This window comes from Theobroma cacao, chromosome 2, assembly GCF_053813885.1.
Source record: "Theobroma cacao isolate CCN51 chromosome 2, ASM5381388v1, whole genome shotgun sequence".
NCBI lineage: Eukaryota > Viridiplantae > Streptophyta > Magnoliopsida > Malvales > Malvaceae > Theobroma > Theobroma cacao.
Window position 1 is genome coordinate 7,318,095 of NC_142640.1, and position 24,073 is coordinate 7,342,167.

Sequence of the window (24,073 nt, forward strand, 5' to 3'; positions counted from 1 at the left end):
GCTCTAACTTAAGAGGGACTAATGAAGGCTGTTTTGTTTGGTTTGACTTAGTGTTTTGATTTCTTTCATTATAAGCTTAGTTATAAGACATTATCTTTATTTTAGGCAATTCATTTTATTGTACAGATGGTTTCCTTTTGTATTGATATTGAGATCTCCATATAACCACATAGTTGTTTATCTCTAAAATTAATTCCAGAGAATATTCAAACTCTTTAGAATTTCAAACGTGTCCTTAATTAAATGTCAATATTCATATGCACCTGAGCATTTGGATCATTAGTTGATACATAATCCCTTATCTAAATAATAGAGTTCAAATCCCTTTTTTTCAATAAAAAAAATACCAATATTCATATTATATATATATAAATATATATATATATATATATATATATATATATTATCAAGTGGAAGTAATTTCTAGAAACAATTGGCCAAAAAGTGTTTGTTCGACGTCATTTGAAGGACATACTTAGAATATATTCGTCATGGGAAAAATAGGTCCATTATGAAAGATTATTAGGAGAAGAAAAATCATGTTCAATGATGAAGCCAAGGTGTTGGTGGGTGGTGGCAGTTGCCCCTCAAGCTTTTTAAATTTTAATTTTTTATTGTTATTATTATTATATATATAATTTGATATATTAGATCTATGATCTTATATGGTTACCGTTTAACTACTCTTTATGTGAAATCTTGGATCTGTCATTGAACACTGAACATGTTCATCATAGGAATAGTACTTTAACCCATTACGTAAATTAAGTGGTTCACAAATATTTTGGTTGACATAATGGAGTTTAATAACAATTAAAAATGCATCACATGTTTTTTGATAATGAAAAATAAACACTTGTATTTAAAAAAAAATGTCTCTTAATTATTTTCATATATGAACCATTAAGTTAAGTTCTCTAAAACATCTCAATGCTAAAATTAATCCGTGAACCTTGTCATCAATCTAGATTACTTTTACTATTGTTCCTTATATCTATACTTATTCTCATTTTATAAGATAACTCTTAAAAAAATAATAAATTAACCAAAATCAATCATCTACTTAAAAAAATATAACATTTTAACATTTTCCATGCATTCATGTTCCATTTTTTTTTTCCCGTAACCAGCAGGTCCCATGTCACATTGTACTTATAACATTCTTTTATTTAATAAACTCTAATAAAAAGGGGTAAAACAATCAACAGAAATTTTTTTAATTCTTAAATACGACAGGTAAAGCTACTGTTGCCAAATGAGTAGGAGGCAAAAAAAAAAAAAAAAAAAGACCGAAGCCCCGAGCGAAAGGAAGAAACAAATGTAGAAAGTCAAGTCAAGCCCGGAAACAGCAATAACCGGTTAGCTTAGCATCGATGTAATAACACGTTGTAAGTTGTAACCATTAACAAAGCAAAAGCAAAGCATGTCCGTTCCGAAATCAACGAATATGCCACCAGCTATGTTCGGCCGTTATACTTTCACACGTGGCATGGTCCTTCCTTCGATGCGTCTTCCCTCCTCTCCCTCAACGTGTCCCCTCCATTCCTTCTCATCTCTCTTCCTCCCTGTCTACTTATTATTATTGTTTTCTATGGATTCTTTTCTCCATTTTTGATCCTTCTTTATTGTTGGTTATATCTATCTTCATTGTTTCATAGTTGCAGAGTCCAATGGTGAGAGTAAAGGATTTTGTTTTAACAGAGAAAATATTCTTGAAATATGGAGGGACGTTTGATTGGTGGGATGAGATTGATGGATCAGAGGAATGGCAGAGATTCATTTTCTACCTGTTATGTGCTTCCTATGCTTTCGTTTCCTTTGTCGCCCTGGTAGTTTCTTTCATCCCTTCGTTTTACTCACCTGCATTTTCATGTTTAGTTGTTTCCAGTGGGATAAAGAATGGAATTGCAAGGAAACAATTCGATCATATGAAAGTTAGAAAGCCATTCATGGATTTTATTTCTTCTCAAGAGGGTTGGTTTACAATGCATGCGATGTTAATGTTAAGTAAGCTTGAATTGTTGCTGCAATATCGGTTTGGCAATCAAATCAAGATTTTCTTTGTTTTTTGTTTGAGTTTAGATTTAGCAGACAGGAGTGATTTCACTCAGGACTAAAATGTTTATTTTGGTTGAAAGAAAATAATGGTTTTAAAGCGGAATGTATTATCAGATATATATATATATTCTTTGATTGGTGATTCTGCGATCAGATGCCTATGTATGTGGCTTCAAGAATGCTCTTAGCATTCCCCCGAAAAGTTTGGCACTGTTGCCTGTATGCAACAATTAAGGTGTTGTTCTTTAGCCTTGTGGGGGAAGCAATCTCATAAATTTCTTTCAAAGTAAATGCCTCATATTTCTTTACTAAATAGATCACTCAACAAAGCAGGTACTTGTTTGTTTGCAGTTGTAATCCCATGGATTGCTGTCATGCTTGAGTCTGTCATATGCTAGTGAGATTCACGTAAATCCAACACTGCTATTTTCCCTCCACTTTCATGTTCTCTGTCCAAAGTCATGAGCACACAATACAAGGTTCTGTTTTCCAATGGCGTTACTGTTTCAATTTTTAGGTACAACTATGCCGAATTCAATTAAGAGTGCCAGAGTATGGGTGGACAACACAAAAGGTTTTCCACTTAATGAACTTTATTGTGAATGGATGTAAGGGTTGTGTATTATCTCTCATACTTCTGCCAGCAGCTGTTTTATTGATTTTTGCTAAAAAATTCTACTGCATTTTAACAGTGAGGGCTGTTCTCTTCGGTTTCTACAAGAGTGTGTTTCTTGTTAAATCCAAGGTATGCATCATTGTTTAGAGTCAATGTGCCTGAGCTCCAATTTTCATGTGTTACTTCTAGTGAAAGAGTATTCGCTGCATCTATATCAGTTTTTTGTTAAATCTGGGACTCCTTTTGATTTCTGGTATTGTGATATGAGAAAACATAAGGGTGGCCATGTCTTGTTATACCTTCATAATAATGACTGCAGAATTAGGACTTTACCTCTTTGTCTGTATAGTTTGGAAGAAAAGTGCAATATACATACATACATACATACATACATACATACATACATACATACATACATACATACATATGACGTCTGAGAGTTCATTTTGTTTATATTCCAATATCAATAGAAAAGGGTAGAATTTTGATTATTGAAGTAATAAGGGCAAGGCAAAAGTTAGCTCTAAACTTATTAGTTTATGGTCTATTGCAAACTCATCGTAACTTGCTCCACTTTTTTGGTTGTGTTCTTTCTTCGGGGGCAGACCTCTGTCTATAATTCCAATCACTTATCTTCTTAGTAGCTCTACATATTATCTTACTTTTGTTCAGCTTCACTGCCTTAAAATAACATCCTGGTACAGGCACTTGAGATAGTGCTTCTGGATCTTCCTGGTCTTCTGTTTTTTTCAACATATACCTTGCTTGTCCTTTTCTGGGCTGAGATATATTACCAGGTAGACAACTATCCCTTGCTACAAAGTCATTTTACATAAGTAATCACTATAGTATAGTTAATGCTTATGGATTGTTCTTTTTTATTGCTTAGGCAAGAAGTCTTCCTATCAATAAACTTAGGCCTGCCTATTATAGCATCAATGGATTTGTATACTTTGCTCAGGTAAAAGTAAAAATGTAATTCCACATCAGCTATAACTACACCTAAGAAGGAAATGATTGATTTCTGATGTCACTCAACAAAACGCATCTAAGTAAGCCATTTTTTTCTTGGGCTAACAGGCATGCATATGGATTGCTGTAAGATTAAGTCAGAGCCTGCTTGCAGTCGAAATTGCTAGACTCTTCATTTCAGGTAAGTTTTTCTGATTTGAATCTGCTCATTTGCCCTTCTTTAATTTGCATTGAACTGCAAGGATTGAACTGAAATAATTTTGCAATTTTCGATGCTGTAACATGGTTGGAGTAATCCTTTTATGAAGTTGACATATGAATAGCTTTCTAGGAAGTAATGGGCATGTATGGTGACTAAAAAGCTTCTGCACTGGTGTATTTCATTTCATTTTCTTTTTGCAGTTATTTCATTATGTGCTGCATTGGGCTTCATGATATACGGTGGGAGGTAAGAGCTGATATCTACCCTTTGACAGATTTTAGGTTCTGTTCCTTCTCTATTCACATTTCAATTGTTTATGTTGGTAGGTTGTTCTTCATGTTAAGACGATTCCCTATTGAATCCAGAGGCCGTCAAAAAAAGCTGCTTGAGGTTTGTTAATTTGTACTATTGTTAAAGAATTTAACATTGTCAAAGGTGCCTTGTGGATGAAAAGAAAGAAGTTAATTTTGACATCCTTTTTACTGTTTTCCGGGGGGTTATCCTCTTACAATGGGGTTTCTGACTAGTTTCTAGAAGCATGCAAAGAAACTTGGCACTAACATTGACCTTACCTGTATGGCAGGTTGGCTGCGTTACAGGGATCTGCTGTACTTGCTTCTTGATAAGATGCTTTGTGGTGAGCCTTATTTGATTTAAACTAAATACTAGTACATAAACTTCTGCATACAAACCAAAAATCATGTCTATTGGTTTGCTTTGTAGGTTACGCTCTCGGCCTTTGACAAGAATGCAGATCTTGATGTTCTAGATCATCCAATCCTAAATCTTATCTATTACATGGTACATATGACTTCTGGGGTGTACTACTGCATCATTAATGCTACAATTAGATGGAATTCTGGTCAAGTTAGACCTGTTTGTTTGCTTTTCACTCGATACAATTTGATGCTTTCCAGATTGCACATCATGACATACTTGTTGCCTAGAGCTTTTCTGTTATGATCACTAGAGCACAAGATTATTAATTAAACAACCAAGCAGAAGCAGTTGAAAATGTAAGAGTAATATAAGAATGTCTTGGGTTAAGGCCAAGAATTCCAGTCTTGGTCAAAATACATGATTTGGGAGCCTGGGGTTTTGACGTCCTTCCTTTTTGAATATTTTTATGGAAAAGTAGTCTGCAACAAACACTTAGGCTTCATAGATGTTGATGTCCTAAAGCACAGGTCAGGATCACAGTAAACGTAGATAACTAAAAGCATGCGGTGCAATTTTTGAGAATATTTGCCAGTTTATTCTTCCAAGCTCATCCTTTTATGTTCCTACTTGAGCTATGCATTCTCATGGTATTTATCCCTTTGTGTGTCTGTGTGTGTGGATGTGACAGTTAGTAGAAATTCTTCCATCAGCCTTGGTGCTCTTCATCCTTCGGAAATTGCCTCCAAAGCGCGTATCCGATCAGTATCACCCCATTAGATGAAGAGCTGAATGCATTTCTAACTGCAACTTCAAAATCAAATGCTGTGGGAAACTCAGTAAGCTGCTTGATCCATGGTCTAGATTTCCTCAGTCACAGGACTTACATTCTCTCTCCTCTTCCTCATGTATATTTACTCAACTATTTTCTCAACAGAATCCACTTCATTAACTTTTCGCTACTATCATTTAAAAGTGGCAAGAGAATTTAACATGTATAGTTTTCGCAATTCATAAAGGCAGCAGGAGCATGTTGTTCATCTATTTCTTTCAAATAAGCTTAAAAAGTTAAAATTAAAAAAAAAAAAAAAAGAGACCCAGTTTTATTTAGAAATGTTTTTGCTGGAATTCTGATGAACATTTCTAAATACTTCCATTCCCATTCTTAGATTTAATACAGAAAGAAATAGAAAATCCTTGACTGCATTGATATAAAAATTTTAAGCTCGGGGAATCAAGGTGTGTTGAGACCCCAAGCACGGCCGTCTCCATTCAAAAACACCAACACCCACCACTGCTCACCAGTCACTAGTTTGTGGTCCACATTTCAATGCCCAAAAATAGTTTCTTTTTCCGGCTATAATATGAGAAATCCTTTGTCTGGGTTTGAGTGTGTCGATTTTGCTCAGATAAAAATAACAAGAGAGATTTGAACACAAGTGAAACACACAAGGAATTACTATGTTCAGATTCCATGAAGTTTCAGACGCACAGCAAATTAGCCCAACCTTAACTCTAGATAATTCATCATTCCTCTCCAACAAGTTTTACAAATAAATCTCCCATGGCACTCAGCAACCAATAAATACTACTCTACCCCTTGAGTTATGAATTTATGATATTAAAAACTAATAATCTGGAATGTAAACCTGCTTTTCTTACGTTACCTAGAAACAAGCAGAGTACATTAGACCCTAAGAAAGCGTTAGATAATTTATATTTACAGACACAATGAAGTTAACTCCTTCATGATGCTGCAATGAAGCTGCCTGTCTATGTACAGGTTGGACATGTAGGGGCAAAGTTTGCAGGAGCTTATTCAAATGCAATTGACATGAAATTGTCATCATCCAATAGAGAGTCAATATCAATAAGGTCTTCATCACCATCAGCTACTTCTTCTGTACTGTTCATAACCATATTGCAAGCCTGCACAAGAATATCTCAAATCATTAGTCCTTAATAATATGTAGAGTGAAAATAATCTTTGAATATGAATTTTATTCTTTGGAAACTTCTTGGATCAAACTAATAAGCACATTTCCACAATCAAAATTATGGCATATGCACCGATCAGTGTGCCTTCAGAAAACCAAAGTGAAGAGAGGGAGACAAAGAGAGGTGCATAGACAAACAGAGATGCAGAGCTCAAAAAATTTACACAATGATTTTAGGACGTCCTAATTCTGAGATACAATCTCAAGAATTTAAAATTGGTCTCATAAGGCTTGGAATGATCTCAATAATCAAGGAAATAAGAGCTCAAACCAGGCTAATGATTGGCCTTAACACAAAGGTCTCTCAATATCCAAAAGAAAATGCTGATGCAGAGCATGGTTGGCCAGTTAGCATCCGGATGAAGCATCAGTGAACATCAAAACAAGGCAAGTTCAATGTGAAAAGACACTATCTGAGACAGATTGACATGTCATGGTTATCTAACATCATTGAAGCCCGCCGATTTTGTAAACTTTACTAAAATAAAAGTTTGTCATAACAAAACTGCATATACCTTATTTTCACGAATTCCTTGAACCAATGTCAGCAGTCTACGATATTGACCTCGTCCTTCAGGATTCTGAGCCATGGACTTTACCCTAGTAAGTGCCTTCTGCAGTCTTTCTTCAGTTTGTTTTCTTCCCTCCTTAAGAAAATCATATTCATCCTCTTTTGTGGGCATGCACTGTGACTCAGGCTCCTTGGTAAGTGCATCCCGCCGAAATCCTCGCAAACCACTCCCTTTACGTCTCCACCGTAAAATAACTTTCTCCAGAATTCCCACTGACCAGATGATTGTTCTATACTGTTTCCTCACCTGGTGTCCTCTTACGTGGGCCTTCACACCATAAAATTAAAAATCAATATTCAAATTCAAATATTTTATAGTTTAGAGGTAACTAATACATGAACAAATCCTGAACACTATGTTTACGATAAAAAATCAATTCATTTTTCCCCATTTTTTGATAAGTACATATAGAGTATAGAAAATGTTGATACTATAATATATAAAAAGAACAAAAGTCATGGCACAGGGACCACCAGAAATCAAATGGACAAAACCCCTAAAAACGAAAGACCCAAATCCCATCATGTTCTTGTCTCTAAGTGAAGTCAGACACAGGAAGAGGATGACACATGCTTCACCACAAAGCAAGCACATAAAGACAATCAGATTATATTATAACCCTTTTCCAATGAAAAAATCAAGTGAAGAAAGAAAAAGGAACACATACTCCAAAACACTTAGACATCAACTAAGATAAAAGCAGCAATTAACCTGGATTTTGACAATTCTTTGCCGGATCAATAAGAATTCTTTTCTTTTCTTCCAACCACGGAATTTTTTCTGGATTTGTGTTGCAGCAGCATGGGCTACCCCTTCACTTTGCAAGGACCTGCGTGCCTTAGCAGTTACAATGGAAATAGCATGTTCATCAGACACAGCATCACCAGATTCAGTCAACTGTTTCCGCTGGAAGGATTGCAACCTGAACATTTGATGAATTCGATCAGCAGCTTGTGTGGCATTACAAACAGCAGTAATTGAATCCTTCAACAGTATGTCTTGCAAATCACTATCATTCACAGGAGTTGCCATTCGCTCTGAAACTGTTTGTACAGCTGCCTTTGCATCATTCATTGTGAGAGAAGAAAGGTAACTGGTCAGGGAAGATTCTGCAAGGAACCCAGATATTCCTTTATGTCCATTATCAGAAGCCAAGTCTGCAGGAGTTCTGCCCAAAGGAAATTCTGGAGATGGGTCCGTAAGTGCTCCAGGATCTGCTCCTAGGAAGACTAGAATGGCAACTGTTTGCTCTCTGCATTTTGGAAAAACATTCAGACACACAACAAAATTATTAGCATAAGTTTTGCTTCTAATACAGCCTTTACTTTTATCATAACCCAATAAACAGATGCAATTAAGCCTAAAATGTTGTCAATTGATTTGATAACCAAAGTACACATTCAACTTACTGTCAATTCAATCAGAAATATGTCAGATCATAAATTGAAGGCTCTAAACCATAATAGTTAAGCTGGTGTAACACATATAAGTAAGATTAAGTATAGAGGTCCTTGCCTGCCACAGAAAGCAGCCCAGTGAAGTGCAGTCCATCCATTCACATCACGAAAATTTATACTAACTCCAGCAGTAACAGTAGGTTTTAGTGCCCAATCATAACCAAGTGCAGCTGCTAAGTGTAGTACACCTTGCCCCTTCTCATCTAATATGTTTGGCCCCTTACCATCTTCCACTATTTTGTGAAGAAGCCATGAGTACAACTTCTCTTTCATCAATTTCTGAAGGAGCCACTCCTTTTCTTCACGTTGAGACAAATCCTTGTCAGATGAGGGGTCTACAATCTGGTGGCATTCCTCTTCCTCTTTCATTAATATAATTTTAGCAATTAAGTCTCGTTTCTCCCCAACACCTTCAAGATGATGATTAAGAGAACTGAAAGATTTCAGAGAAAGTAACATCTGAAATCGTCGCAGCATTTCAGTTGAAGCAACACCATAGATATGTGAAACATGTATGCCTTTAGCAAATCCTGCTCGGTAGTCAAATTCCCGCACTTCACTACAAGCTAACCTGTTGGAACACGTGACATAAAAAGGGACTTGCCCAACACTGTGAGGTGGAGCATGGCAAAAAAGAATACCATCTGCAATAACCTCAGCCGGAACCTCCACTTCCCCAAACATACATGACCAGTTATATTTTGCTACTTCCTCCTGACTCTTCAAAAATGTTCCAATAATCAAAACCTGTTTCATGATGCAGAAAATGAGCAGTGGAAAAGGTCCATTTTTACTAACTTAGCATCTGTCAAATAAGAATAGACGTTTAAAGGAAGTGAGTGGGCAGGGGCAGGGGAAGGGGGTTGAACGACATTCAAAAATACTTACAATGAGGAGGATAATGTACAAACAATAACAATTAAAGTTAAAGAGAAAGAGAATAAAAGAATGATTAAATGAATGCATTGAGGGTTTCAAGCGATTACATGCTAAGGCTAAGCACACATCAAAATAACAGACAAAAGTAATGTTAATACGATAAAGTTGAACAATGCACAACTAAAAAAAAAAAGGTGAAAAAATTAATCAATTTTTAGTAAGAAAGCTGGTGACAGAAAAGGCTTCAAGAATAAGCAAGAAGTTCATTAAAATCCTAAATTTTGCTAGTTGCTGCAGAAACTAAACTCCAGAAACAACAAAACTTTAATACCTCAGTTTCTAAGTCTGTGTAAGCCCACTTTGGCGAAAAATCAACTATGCTGAAAAGTTGGTCTTGGGAGATAGAGGGGCTCAACGAGGCATCATCAGATACATTTCCACACTCAACAGTGCTCCAGGCAATACCAGATGAGGACTGCATCTGCAGATTATCTACTTCTCCAAGTTCTTTAGTAATCCACCGAGAAAAACTGTCAACTTTCTTCAAGCTTTCTTCTCCATCAAGTAAGGATTTTTTCAGAGAGAAAGCATAGTTGATATTTCCCTCCAAATGCATATCATTCTCAGGATATGATTTCATGACAGAATTAGTATCTGCATTGATGAGCTGCGTTTGAAGGTTTTTATGCACAGGCTGCTCATTTAGAACATCATTATTGGTAAATTCCTCAAGAGCATTGGGTAAATGAAAATCATCAGTCTTTTGCTCAAATAACCTAGTATCATATGCCAATTCGAAATTTGATGACTGATCCATGGGCCATTTAGGCAACTCTAAGGCATTGTCAGCCAAAGGAATCTGAAACAAAAGCACTTGAATTAGAACATCTCTATATTGGAATGAATTGAGTGAAAGGTCCAAATAATATAAACATCAAAAGTACAGAAAGTGCAAACAAATCTGTGAAGGAGTTGGTGATTAAACTGGATTTTGTGACTACTAAGTCTGCTAATTACTTAAAATCAAAGCATTAGTACATAAATCACAAGGAAACTAAACCTGACAGATTCGTTAACCATCAAAACTTTTAATAGCCATGACAAGGTTCAGTACTGTATGCCCAATATAGGATAATGAAAAGAAAACCAACTTCTTGCATAAAACATTTTGCATATCAAGAAGCATCATTAAGACATAAAAAAAATTCAGCATTTTGTCTTACAAATTTCTACATGACTATAGATTATATATAAATACTTGCTTACAAAAAGTAATATACTTTTAAGTGTAAATATGAGCTTCCAAGCCTTAATCTCAGAATTTTGACCATTAGATGCAAACTATATGATTAATAACTAGGGTAGAAATGTAATTGCCATAATTACCTGCCAATTTGATTGTGTTGGCAGAAGATTTCCAAACTCCTTGTCAGCACTGTCAACATCTAATTGCTTGCCTTTCATCATTTGTTGCTGGCTGATGCTCATAGTATCAGGTTGGGCAGAAGCCATTGAAGCATGAGAAGATGCAACTGGATATAGAGGCATATATTGTTCCAAGCCTCCTTCCCAAGATGCCAAATCAAGTGTTTTTTGAGCTTCAGTCATGTAAGTACCATAGTCAATACCCATAGGTCTATCTCCATGAAGATGTGAAACTTCATTTACACCAGGAATCGATGACCGACCTTCAAGATCGCATTTTAAGTGTTTCAAGTCACCATCAGGTTCAAATCCAAAATCATGCAAAAGCTTGATGCATAAAGCAATTAATAGAAGTGCATTGATGAAAACGAAATCATAAAAGACAACATTTACCTGGAAAGGGATGTGAAGAATAAGGATTCAAAAAGCCAGGATCCATCTTGTCCATCATAGTAGCATTCCCTACTTGGGGTGATGTAGGGATTCTAGAACTTGCTTGGTGACTGTCCTCTGCATGGGATCTCATGTAAGTTGCATTCAAGAGTTGTATGCATAATGAGGGAGTAAAAAAAAGGACACTTAAGCAGTACTATAGTCAAAAACCACCATTAAACTACATTAAATTCCTTATAGCTTAAGATGATTAAAAGTCAAAAGTGAGCCCCAATATATTGGCGAAAGCATATGAATATGAAAAAAAAATACCAGAATCAGCATCTTCACATAAGGATGTCAAGGTGCTGGTTGGGCTTGCAGAATCTGTATTTCCAGAAGGTGCTTTTGTATGACTAACAGAATAGCTGGAAGTTGAAGGACTGCTTGTTTGGGAATTTGATACATCACCAGTATCTCTGATGCCTCCAATTGTCCTACTGCCCTGAAGAAAAAGAAAGCCATAGTCTGAAATGAGAAAACTTCAACATGTGGAAAGATCCACTATTGAAACGATGTACACATGCACCAGGAAACATCTATAAACCAAGCCTAGAAATCAAACTGTCAAACAATTCATAACTTTGATCAGAAAACAGTAAGAGTTTTAGAAAAACTGAAAAAAAAAACATATATTTGTGAATGTTCAATCAATTAACATTCAAAATTGTAATGCACAGGCAAACGTCCAAGATCTAAATTTAGAACATTAACTTTTAGGAATTATGGATAGTTAAAAGTTAAGCACCAATACAATTTCATGGGCAAATTCAGAACCTAAAATCATGTAGATAAACTCAACTAGCTTTGAATTAGGGCTTAAATGAGCCAACCTAAATTTTATTAGCTTAAGCTTAGGACCAATGACTGCAACAACCACCTGTTACAGTCAGTTCATGTGCATGTCAAAATCATTCAATCCAAAAACCTAAACACCAACATCAAGATGTTTGGCACAAGCTATGAAAGCCTACTGTTCCAATCGTTACCAATAAGTCTACAACCAACCAAGACTAATGTACAACCCCCCAAAACTGGGTGAACTCTATAAGAAAAAGCAAATGTTTATGATGGCAATAGTAAATTGGAAAAATAGTCCAGAAGCACTAAGAGAAGTGAGCAGTACCTTAACTTCCAAGTAGTGGACAAAAACTATATGCATCAACTCCCTATAAGATTAACAAAATCAACAAAATAAACAAAGCTTAGAGACAAGAATATATATAATTCTAAATTACTTAATAAAACAGGAAAGAAGAAAAGTACTATTATTCAAAAACATGGAAATTTAAACAAATAAGAACCCCATTAAATCATAGACCCAGGAGGATTCGAAATATCACAGAACTCAAGAGTACTGTTCCATTATTTGTGATTATAAATTTTTCTAGATCTAGAATTGCTGATATAAGCAATTCAAGCATTGGTATATATCATCTTACTTTACAGGTCAACATAAGAGAAGATGATATATTACTCATTGTAACAGAGACTCGAAAAAAAAAATGAATCAAACCATATTTCTTACACTGCATGAATTCCTCAACCTTAACAACCAGTAGAGACTTCTCAGGAAGCTAACATGTATTACATGGGCCACGAGGCCCAAATCATAAACAAATTTTTGAACCCTGTTAATTGTTAAGCTACTTTATGCCCTCATTAGCTGGGATGCATAAAAGTACCTTTTCTTTCTGGCATTAGAACACAGTTTCAAAGTGAAATATAAATGTAATTAACTGGAATAAAGAAAAACAATAAAGTAGAGCAAAATACATACAACTTTAGGATTGTGATGACACGCTAAAATGCACACATAGCTAACCACCAACCACTCAAAGTTTAGGAGTTAACGAAAATGTTGCATTCATTGAATTTTCAACAGGGTTTTTATGGTTTGAACAATGTCAACAATATTTAAAGAGCAATATAATATATATATATATAGGGAGAGAGAGAGAGACTGATTGCAAAAACAAAAAGAAAAATAATAGTGTACAAATTAATCCCTACTTACTGTTCAAGCATCCAATAACTGCGCCTTTGAAAGTTTTCATTTTCTTCTCCATGGGCATAGTAGCAGTGCAACACATCAATGCTTCCAACCTAAAATTGCTTTAAAGAAGTTACTCTTAGGCAAAACCTCCAGTCCAGGAGCATGAGTCACTAATTTTGTAAAAAAATTATTGTGGTGAGATCAAATAAAATTTTAAGCACGTATCTCACACATGTACTAATGCATGTCTTCACAAATCACCATAAACCCTATACTCTAGACATGACACCAAGACAATCCAACACACATACTTGCAAGGAATTTCAACTTTTCTTGCAAACATGAAGACTCCCTCAATTGCTAAAATAATATACTAACAAGAACAAGAAAACCTCATCATCTATGGCTGCATTACCTACCTTCAGCTTCTCATGAGCTTCCTTCACAGTCTTTCCATCTTTTTTCTTCCTCCAATTATGTCCATCCTTCCTGAAGTATCTTAAAACCTTTCGATCGAAAAGAAAAAGTGAACCACCTGGCAAGTTTAAATTCATGTCAATCTATTTGGTTGTCTTACCCTTAAATCAACCATATCAAATAATCTTTCACAGTTGACATCAATGTTGCCTGTTTTGCTTAAAGCATTTTCTTTCAGCTTTCATGATTGACTAAAACAAGGTTTTAGGAAGGTAAAGTATATGAAAGCAAAGATAGAAGTACAAGTAAGGAGAACCCAAAACTAAGAATAAAACAACATTAATCGACTTCTAAAAAATAATAATTCATCCCAGCATGCTAAAAGCAGCACTTAGTAATCATAATATAATTATGTATATCCACAATAAACAAATATTGTCAAGAATTTTATCCAACTCCAAATGTTTTTTTAATGTTCATACTTGGAGGCCTGTTTGGAGGCTCTGATGAAATATGAAACTTCTGATAATTACGAAGAATTTCACAAATTTCAGCAGGTCGCAACCATCTATGCTGTGCTTCTAATAATATCTGTTCAATATCTGCAAATCAGAAAACAAAAAATTAATTAACAAAAGACTTATTGGCACAAGCAAACATAAAATAACGGAGGAATAAAACCATGAATCTAGATACATCAAAAGAAATATCCATTCATCAGTGCACACATGTCCGAGGGAGTGAAAAAGGAGAAGCGCCTATTTTACCAAAAAGATTCATTTATATTATCAGTAAATGACATTATTGACCTATATTTCACTCTCACAAAATTAAGAACTCTGATAATGAATGAAAAGAATTATCGAACTCAAATCGTGCACCAGTTCTGTGTAATAGGAAACATATGTCATATTGTTAATTTTTGGTTAGAGGGTTCTCAGTTCCATAAAAGAGATAAAACTGCAAATTGTCCATAACCCAAAAAGCTTCTGTCTGCATAACCTAGTATACAAACATAACTTCCGCTTTCATAGCAGATTATCAAGTATCAATTGCACTGCCAATTGATATGTATTACCTAAAATGATCCAGAACCATAGCACATTCTCATATTCACTCAGTCTATTTGATAGAGTTGCTTAGTATTATCTCTTCAGAGTCTTTTACAGTTACAGTGATCTTACTTCAAAGCAACTTTATTGCTATGAGAAACTTTCCACTCTTCAGCGCAAGCAAAAAAATAAACTAAATCTTCATAGATTCCATCACGAACAATAAAACCCTAATTCCTGTAATTTCCAGAGAAATTAAGTTCTTCAATGCTATCCATTCATCAATTATTCCCACCCGGTCACACTAATTGAATCAAGTTATTATCTCTAGACCTAACTCCATTTTCTCAATCAAAAGCCCCGTAAAGTTTCTGCTAAACCAAACACAATTCCACCACGGATCAATATAAAACTAATGGTAACTAAGCAAAAAAAAATACAAAACTAATAGTAATAACAGATTAATAATAATAAAACTCCACGAAAATTCAACTTAAAAGCGCGTTAAAAGAGTAGACGGATCTAAACCAAAAATGAAAAAAAAAAAAACAATCAAATAAATTTTAGAAAAGGAAAAAAAAAAACGGTGAAAAGGACTAGCAGAAAACTGACCTAATCGGGGAGCCAAACTGTACGAGGCTCGATCCGCCATGAGTAGAACGCGAAAAGATCAATCGATTAGTTTTGTTTGAATTTATTTGTTTGATTGTTGAGATAAGCAAGGAATACACGCAGGCTGAGAGGAGGTTTTTTTTTCTTTTTGACTGTCAATTTTTTTCTCCTTTTTTTTAAGTTTATTTATTATAGTGTGTGTGTGTGTGTGCATGTATTTGTGGAGCTGAGAAGACCTTTCGAAATCGAAAATGTGAAAACGATTTTGGGTCCATTTTCCCTGTGTGAAAGTCGAATGGCCGTGGAAGGTTCAGCTCGTGGAATTGTAGCAACTTAATTTGTGCCAATTGGTGGGCCACATCTGGCAGCGCGTTGAACTTCTTAGCAGGGATCTGAAACTTTTACCGCTTTCACCACTTTTTCCGGTTTTATATTTTCAGCTTTCCAAATTTTAATTTTTTTAAAAAAATATAACAATAAAAGAGCCAAATTCATGCTTGACAGCGAAACGCCAGATCTAATGCCGTTCCAGGGAAGCTTGTATCGATGGATGTTGATTGTTAGACAGGATAATTGAATGTTGATTTAAATATGATACATTAATGCATTTTCTTAAGTCGGTTGTAATAATAAATGAAAGTAAAGTTTTCATATTGACTAATGACACCAAATGGTCTAGCAAGTCGACTGGTTCAAATTCATATTCAAAGTTTTATTGAAAAATAATCATGATCTTGACAAATGCCACAAGAATTAGAGGTCGAAATTTGAAGAGCTCTTACAGATTCAAAATTTTAATACTAAAATTATAAAAAATTATTTGTAAAATGAGAAACCAAAATATTCTAAATTTGAGTTTGGGTAGGCCGGCTAGCCAAATTGATCTCAAAATCCATTTTCCAAACATAGGTCGAAGCAGTCCTAGATGTACTTTTTGGTATACTTTTCCTTTACTCCCATGTTGTTTTCGTTGTGTTCCAAGTTTATATGTATGAGACCTTGGATTACATAAATTGAAGTTTTTTTTTTCCTTTAAATTACTTTTAAATAATGTACTTATCACTGGATTGCTCCTACTGTTCCGATCACTTTCTTCCCACGTTGAGCTAGTCATGAATTTATGATTACTAGAAAAGTCATGTATTGATATAAATTTATGTGATGAATATTCATTTAATTGTGATTGATACAAAAGAGCATAACTGTATAACATTGTACAAGATGAGTTTAGTCAATATTTTCAATTTGCATTTGGATGGTCTTGCCTTCTATAATAAAAATCGAGGTGGGTGGAATATCATTACATGTCAATGAAAATTATCAATATGTCATCATGTAATAAAAATTAACACTTAATATTTTTACTTTTAGTATTATTAGCTCAAAGATTTCATACACTATTAATACATATACTCTATAAATTATATATATATATATATACAGTCAATGAAAAAAAATTATCACCTCATCAATAAGTGAATTTAAAAATGCAAAAAATTTTCAAAATAAATGCATAATTTTTATCAAATCAATAGTTTTTTATTTCTTCTCAATCCCATTTTCACTGTTTCTTCCTTCAAAGATTATGTGGAAAATCCTCTCCCTCAGTCCTCTTAACTTTCTCTCCCCTGTCCTGCCGATCATAACTATGACCTTTACGTTGCTTACAGCTCAACATCTGTTTCCATTTTTTTTTCCCTCTCCCTCTTTCTTTGACCTTTTCTGTCTCTTTCCTCTGGTCATTCAATTGATTCTTTTTGGATGTCCGTAGAAAATCCTCCCCTTTAAATTCAAAATTTTAATTCGATGAAGAAAGATGAGTTAGATGTGGATTTCTTCAATGTCATTAAAAAAAAAAAAAAGGAAAGGAGTTGGTTGAATATGATTTAAAAAGTGGATGAGTTTATTAACGTGGCAGCATGTGTTAGCTGTTTAAGAAAATGCTTCCCTTTTAAAATTAATTCATGAATGTTAAATTAGATCTTTGTTCTGTTTGATTGATTTGAAACCTACGTAATGAAGCTCATATTATTTTTTGTGTGAATTGATGGGGAAAAGGCATGCAATTGTATTACTAGCACAATGAAAATTTAAAAATTTTTTCTAGTAAAATTAAATTTTAGTTATTTAACATAGACATATCTATAATATATATAAAAGTAAAATAACTGATTGAGTTAATTAGTTGACATTTATAATTCTCAATTGAATTAATTTTTGTATACACTTTACATCAAAATTATGTTATTTTTATATTTGAAGGGTTTTTTTACTTTTATTTATTTTAGTAAAAAATACTTAAAAGCAATAATTTATAACTTTTAATATTTAGAGGATAGATTCATTTAATATTTATCAATTGTAATTTAATATTATTTTCTATCTATATCTTCTTATTCTGTATAAACTTGAATCCACAACATTTAGACATCTATTTTATACATGAATATTTAAATTTCAATAAATATATATCAAGTTCCTTGAACAAAATAAAAAAATTAAGAAGATCTACTCATTTCTCAATATACATAGCACACAGTCATCATTGAATAAACAAATCAACTGAATTTGACAACTTTTAGCATTCATTTTATATATGAAAAACATATACTACTAGAAATTAGTAACTATTTTATATTGATTTCTCAATATACATAACACACAGTCATCATTGAATAAACAAATCAATTGAATTTGACAACATTTAGCCATTCATTTTACATATAAAAAGATAAATACTACTAGAAATTAATAACTATTTTATATTGATAAGATCTTTATATTATACTGTTGTATTATATTCTACAACTATTTATCTTAATCTGCCAATAGAATATGTTATATACTCTCTCATTTCTTAATATTTTATTATACATCTAACAATCTTTGATAAGATTATTGTGTTCTTTGGATAAATACTGTTTTATAACCATATATGTAGGTGCAAGTTTCAGGTAATTGAAACTAAAGCAAATAACTATCTTCAATTAATACCAGTTTATTTTTTCCTCTACCAATAAAAATCATTTATTAATGCGGTTCAGTAATACAATAACACAACAACAGAAATCAAAGAAATGAAAACAAATGTATATGGCCAAAAGAAGAGCAAATTGTCATTATAGTTAGACATATCTAACGATTATATAACAGTTTATATTTCATTAACATTTAGTTAAGTACAAGTTCTGCATCTAAAAAGTTGATATACATAATCTAACAAAAATGAAACTTTCAGATCACAAATGTTATTCATTTTGTTTGAAAAATATATTTTTAATGAAAAAAAATTACTGGATGTTTAACAAGATTAGTATATTCTTTGGTTAAATACTATTTCAAAACCATATATTTAGGAACAACTATTAGTTATTGAAACTAAAGTAAATAACTATATTCAATTAATACCAGTTTATCTTTTCCTTTATCAATAAAAACCATGCATTCATACAGTTAACTAATACAATATAACTCTTTCTACAAACACTTTTAAAAGTACCAAATTTAAATCCGTTCCAACATAATCTATATTTCTTATGATTTTTTTGTAGCGTAGCTACGGATACCATTCTAGTATTAATTAAAGGAATAAGATCATTATACCTTCTATCATTGGAATCATAATTACAAGATATTCAAACACAATTTCAATCTTAGTACCAAGCTTGAGTTATAACAAGTTGCAAGTTGTTTAATTGTGTAGTCTCCAATAATGATTTATATAAATGACAATTGCGAATAACTCTAAAGGAGAATGACGTTGTTTATGCTTGTCGTAACGTGCGGATCCGTGAACCCGTCCGTCCGACGCGGGCCAAAATTAAATGGTTAGGGAGTCGCCACCAATCTTTTTTTATCTAGGTGTGATTGGTCACCTATTAATCCGATTCTTAATCGACGAAGTCCTAAATTAATTTTAGATCCGTCGAAAGAACGAGAACTGGTCCACGTTTTTTTAGAGATGGGTTCGGGAGTGCGGTTACGCACGGAGAAGGGTTAGCACCTCCGTGACGCCCATTCTACGAACGGTACCATTTAATCTTAAGTTATCTTAATATAGCCTTTTCTTAGTTCAATCCCTATTTTATTAATTAATTTTTTATTGAATTGCCAGACTGAGCTTTTCACTTGGTCTTACGTATGCATATGATGCAAGCGTAGAATGATGTCGTGACTTGTTTATTTTAAATGATGGAGTCGGTAATCTTTTATTGGAAAATTATTCGAAGACCATCCCAACGCTTTGGTGAAGTCTCGAAATTTTCCTCACCTAGAGATATCCCCGGAAGAACTCGTCTCTACGAGCTCCTCGGGGAAATCCCATCATCGGGATTCCCGCGCCATATGCAAAATAAGAGTGGCGTGCAATGACAGAATAAAATGATGGTATCTACATGCACGCGTTTATTGACGATCTAAAAATTTTGATTATTTGTTATTTTTTATTTTTTATTTATATATATACTTTATTTTTTTTGTCTTCTTTTTAAATCCATGTTTGTTGTTGGTCAATTTTTTTACTTGATCACAAAGCTTATCTAATAAATAATTAATTAATTTTTAAACGATTGGATTAACTTTATTTAGTAATATTTATTTAATTCGAATGTAACAAAATTTCCTTACATATATTATTTCTTAACAATAACTATTTGACTTAATGGGTTTTGAAATCTAGAGTTCAGATTTATCCCGACGCTTCGGTGAAAATCCATCTCTAACTTCGCACCCGAAAATATCCACCGGAAAGAGGCAACTCTTTGCCCCTTTTTGGTGGTAATACTCAAATATTCGTTCCAATTATATTATTTATTATTATTATTTATTTATTTTTCATTTTATTATTATCATTATTATCATTATTATTTATTTTTTTTATATTTTTATATTTTATATTTTTTATTTTTTATTTAAAAAATAATATAATATATATATATTTGCATCATGAATTATTATTATTATTATTATTTGTTTTATTTTTTTTAAGCCTCCAAATATATTTATAATATTAATATTTTTTATTATTTACATATCTTTATTAAAGCTAAGCAAACAATTAAAATAAACTAGATAAGCCCAAATCCACAAGAAATGGGTAAGGCCTCACCTTGCTTGGGCCGGAAGGATGGCCCAAGTTGTCTGGGCTGCGCGGAGGTCTACCAAGCCCGTCTCCTTGGTCCGTCTGGCCTTCTCCTAAACGCACCGTTTTGGGCTCTGGAGACTCCCTCAAACGACGTCGTTTAGACGTCGACCCTTGGAATCCTTCACTTCACTGAAACGGCGCCGTTTAGGCCTACTTTCTCTGGGTATAAAAACCCTTTTTAGCTTTTTTTACCCATTTTTTAATTTCTTTTTCTCTCTCTAATCGCACCCTCTCTAACTTCTCTCTAAAAATCTTTTTCTTCTCTCTTCGCCGGCGCCGGCGTCCTCCCCTCTCTTCTCGAATTTCTCTCTTGCCCGGCGAATCACTTCGCCTTCCGTTGCCGGCGTCAAGCTCTCTCCTTTCTTCTCTCTGCCGGCCGTTCCCTCTCTTTCTCTCTCTACGGCTTCCTCTTCTCAAATCTCACCCCATTTTCTTTTTTGTTGTTATTTTTTTGTTTTTTGGTTCCTTATGGCTAGGCTTCTTTTCTGGTAGATCTAGGATCCTTTGTTCTTTTTGGTCTGTGTCTTTTTAAAGAGCCGGGTTGTCCAAAAATTTGGACGACCCGACCGGGGGGGGGGGGGGGGGGGGGGGGTTCTGGCACCAGGGAGTTGGTGGCCAGAACCCCTGGTGCGTGGTGGTTGGGGACTTGATAGGAAGGGATGGTGAGGGGATGGTTGAAGGGATGGCTGGGCGTACGCCCAGCCATCCCCATTTTTTTTTTTTTTTATTATTATTTTTATTATTATATTTTTTATGTTTATTTTTTTTATTTAGGTGTCTACAGTTGCCCCTCTTTGTACATTCTTGAGAATCAAGGATAATGCAAAGACGTAGACACCACATTTGGCTTATCTCGCAGCCAGTTGGTTTAATCAAATCGATCTGGACTCGACTTATTTCAAAATAAGTTCGATTTAAAGAAAAATGAAATTTCTAGACTTGATCTAGGCTTGACCCATGTTAGAACAAATTTAATTAAAATTCCTCGGTTTAATCTAGGATCGACCTATCTCACAACAGGTTCGATCTAAAAATTGAAATTCCTAGACATAATCTAGGCTCGACCTATCTTACAACAGGTTCGATCTAAAAATTGAAATTCCTAGACTTAATCTAGGCTCGACCTATCTTACAACAGGTTCGATCTAAAAATTGAAATTCCTAGACTTAATCTGAGCTCGACCCATCTTACAACAGGTTCGATCTAAAAATTGAAATTCCAAGACTTAATCTAGGTTCGACCTATCTCACAACAGGTTCGATTTAAAAGTTGAAATTTCTAAACTTAATCTAGGCTCGACCTATCTCACAACAGGTTCGATTTAAAGAAAAATTAAAATTCCTAGACTTAATCTAGGCTCGACCTATCTCACAACAGGTTCTATTTAATTCTTTAATGCTAACTTAATTGGAATAACATGAAATGAAAAGACTCAAATCCTCCCATTGAAGTTTTACAATCTCAACCCTTTAGGTCGAGTGACTTTCTACCTCCGACGCTTGGGACATGAATTAATTTTGATTCTTGTCGAGTGCGTGGCTAGGCATGTATGCATGATTGACATGATTGAATGCTTTTCATGTTTACGATTCATTAAGGTTCCAAGACCTTCCCCTTGCTTCATCCGATTTTTCACTGCAACTTTCGATCTTCTTTGCCTGTTTTCTTTCCTCCTGTAGAATTCAGGTAACTCCAAATTTTCCCTTAAGTACTCTCTCTCTTGACATCTGGCTCTGCCTTTGGTTCATGGCTCTGCCATTCCTTTTTTCATCATTAAGTCTTTTACTGAACAATGAGTGTAACTTCTTGCTTAATTAGTTTATTTCTTTTACCAATTATCATTCATTTCTATGACAATCACTATGTGAATCATGGGATGGTAAATAACGAAAGAGTTGAAACAAAGAGGCGAAGAAAAACTTCATATATGAGGAATCAAATAGTTCAAGGTAAACAGAATTTACATGGCAGACATTAGATCTTTTAAATAATGAACACCCAAACCACTAAGAGAAAACAATCTGATATTCGACTTCAAGAATTGTCCTTGATTGATGCTTTGAGCAATCTGTAGGTTGCAGATTCCTTAACTTCCCCTACTTTGTGAAATTGTGGAGCTCCATTCATGGTGTATTTCTACCTCAATCTTTAGGCTGACATCCCCAAATTCCATTATATCTTCCTGTTTTTCGGCCTCAAGCCGCCATTTTTCGAGTTTTTGGCATGAGCCTCCTCCCTTAGGTACGAGCTGCCCTTTTCGGGTTTTCAGCACGAACCCCCCCCCTTTAGGTACGAGCCACCCTTTTCGGGTTTTCAGCACGAACCCCTTCCGTTTTTTTTTTTTTTGTTAGGCATAATACTTCTTCACCGCATCCGCATTTATTGGATTAGGCAGATCTCCCCCATCCATGTCAGCCAAAATCAAAGCTCCTCCTGAAAAAGCCTTCTTTACCACGTATGGCCCTTCTCAATTCGGCATCCATTTTCCCCGAAAATCAGTTTGATTAGGGAGTATTCTCTTGAGAACCAACTCTCCTTCTCGGAACTGCCTGGGATGAACTTTTTTCTCGTATGCTCGCATCATCCTTCGTTGGTACATCTGACCATGACAAAGAGCCGCCAGCCTTTTCTCCTCAATCAGATTCAACTGTTCGTAGCGGGAGCGGACCCACTCAGCATCTTCCAATTCCGTTTCCATCAACACCCTCAATGATGGGATTTCTACTTCAACAGGTAGAACTGCTTCTGCACCGTATACTAATGAGTACAGAGTTGCCTCGGTGGAGGTACGCACTGAAGTTCGATATGCATGTAAGGCAAAAGGAAGTTTCTCATGCCAGTCTTTATAAACTTCAGTCATCTTTTCGATAATTTTTTTGATGTTTTTGTTGGCCGCCTCTACTGCTCCGTTCATCTTCGGACGGTAAGTTGTCGAGTTATGATGCTTGATCTTGAATTTAGCGCAAACATCCTTCACCATCGCACCATTCAAATTGCTTGCGTTATCTGTAATGATCCTTTCTGGAAGCCCATACCGACATATGATCTCCTTTTGGATGAACCTGCACACCACCTTTTGTGTCACATTGGCATAGGAAGCTGCTTCTACCCATTTCGTGAAATAATCAATGGCCACTAATATGAATCGATGTCCATTAGAGGCTTTTGGCGTAATAAGTCCAATCACGTCCATTCCCCACATTGAAAATGGCCAAGGTGTCGTGAAAACGTGCAATGGGGCTGGTGGAGCATGGATTCTATCGGCGTATACTTGACACTTGTGGCATTTTCGAGCAAAGTTTATGCAGTCTGATTCCAATGTCAATCAATAATAACCAGCTCTCATAATTTGTCTAGCCAACATATGTCCATTAGCATGAGCTCCACAAGTTCCTTCATGGACTTCTTTCATTATTTTGTTGGCTTCCGCAACATCCACACATCTCAAGAGTACTTGATCTCGACTCCTTTTGTAGAGCACTTCTCCGCTAAGGAAGAAACCCATTGCTAATCTTCGAAGAGTTTGCTTGTCATTCTCCGTGACATTCTCAGGATATGCCTGATGCTTGATGTATTGCATGATAT

The 24,073-nt window shown here is 34.7% G+C and overlaps 2 protein-coding genes across 3 annotated transcripts; one reads left to right on the plus strand and one right to left on the minus strand.

Annotated features, from left to right (window-relative positions):
* Positions 1–1,610: 1,610 nt before the first annotated feature.
* LOC18608291 (tobamovirus multiplication protein 1-like) lies at positions 1,611–5,528 on the plus strand. 2 transcript variants are annotated; one of them, XM_007042894.3, is made up of 11 exons: positions 1,611–1,829; positions 2,576–2,666; positions 2,751–2,803; positions 3,379–3,471; positions 3,564–3,635; positions 3,755–3,827; positions 4,049–4,094; positions 4,175–4,238; positions 4,432–4,485; positions 4,572–4,649; positions 5,197–5,528. In XM_007042894.3, the coding sequence occupies exons 1-11, from the start codon at positions 1,671–1,673 to the stop codon at positions 5,287–5,289; spliced, it is 876 nt and encodes a 291-aa protein (XP_007042956.2). In that variant the 5' UTR covers positions 1,611–1,670; the 3' UTR covers positions 5,290–5,528. The 2 variants fall into 2 exon arrangements, with proteins under 2 accessions (XP_007042956.2, XP_088659862.1); XM_088803736.1 differs by having other exon boundaries at positions 2,576–2,803.
* A 420-nt stretch (positions 5,529–5,948) lies between these two features.
* Positions 5,949–15,620, minus strand: LOC18608292 (Calmodulin-binding transcription activator protein with CG-1 and Ankyrin domain). Its single transcript, XM_007042898.3, has 13 exons — positions 15,345–15,620; positions 14,163–14,282; positions 13,683–13,798; positions 13,285–13,373; positions 12,394–12,436; positions 11,541–11,712; positions 11,229–11,345; positions 10,797–11,098; positions 9,742–10,269; positions 8,590–9,278; positions 7,786–8,326; positions 7,018–7,341; positions 5,949–6,434 (listed from the first exon to the last, which is right to left on the minus strand). Exons 1-13 carry the CDS (start codon positions 15,382–15,384, stop codon positions 6,321–6,323), a joined length of 3,195 nt encoding a protein of 1,064 aa, XP_007042960.2. The 5' UTR covers positions 15,385–15,620; the 3' UTR covers positions 5,949–6,320.
* Positions 15,621–24,073: the final 8,453 nt, after the last annotated feature.

Bases quoted from the DNA above. Each gene is read 5' to 3' on its own strand.
- LOC18608291 (XM_088803736.1), top strand. From the start codon at position 1,671: ATGGTGAGAGTAAAGGATTTTGTTTTAACAGAGAAAATATTCTTGAAA. The intron at 3,472-3,563 runs GTAGACAACTAT...TTTATTGCTTAG, and splicing joins GGGCTGAGATATATTACCAG to GCAAGAAGTCTTCCTATCAA. The intron at 4,650-5,196 runs GTACATATGACT...TGGATGTGACAG, and splicing joins TAAATCTTATCTATTACATG to TTAGTAGAAATTCTTCCATC.
- LOC18608292 (XM_007042898.3), bottom strand. From the start codon at position 15,384: ATGGCGGATCGAGCCTCGTACAGTTTGGCTCCCCGATTAG. The intron at 10,270-10,796 runs GTAATTATGGCA...CTTTTGTTTCAG, and splicing joins CAACACAATCAAATTGGCAG to ATTCCTTTGGCTGACAATGC. The intron at 8,327-8,589 runs GCAAGGACCTCT...TCCAAAATGCAG, and splicing joins TGGGCTGCTTTCTGTGGCAG to AGAGCAAACAGTTGCCATTC.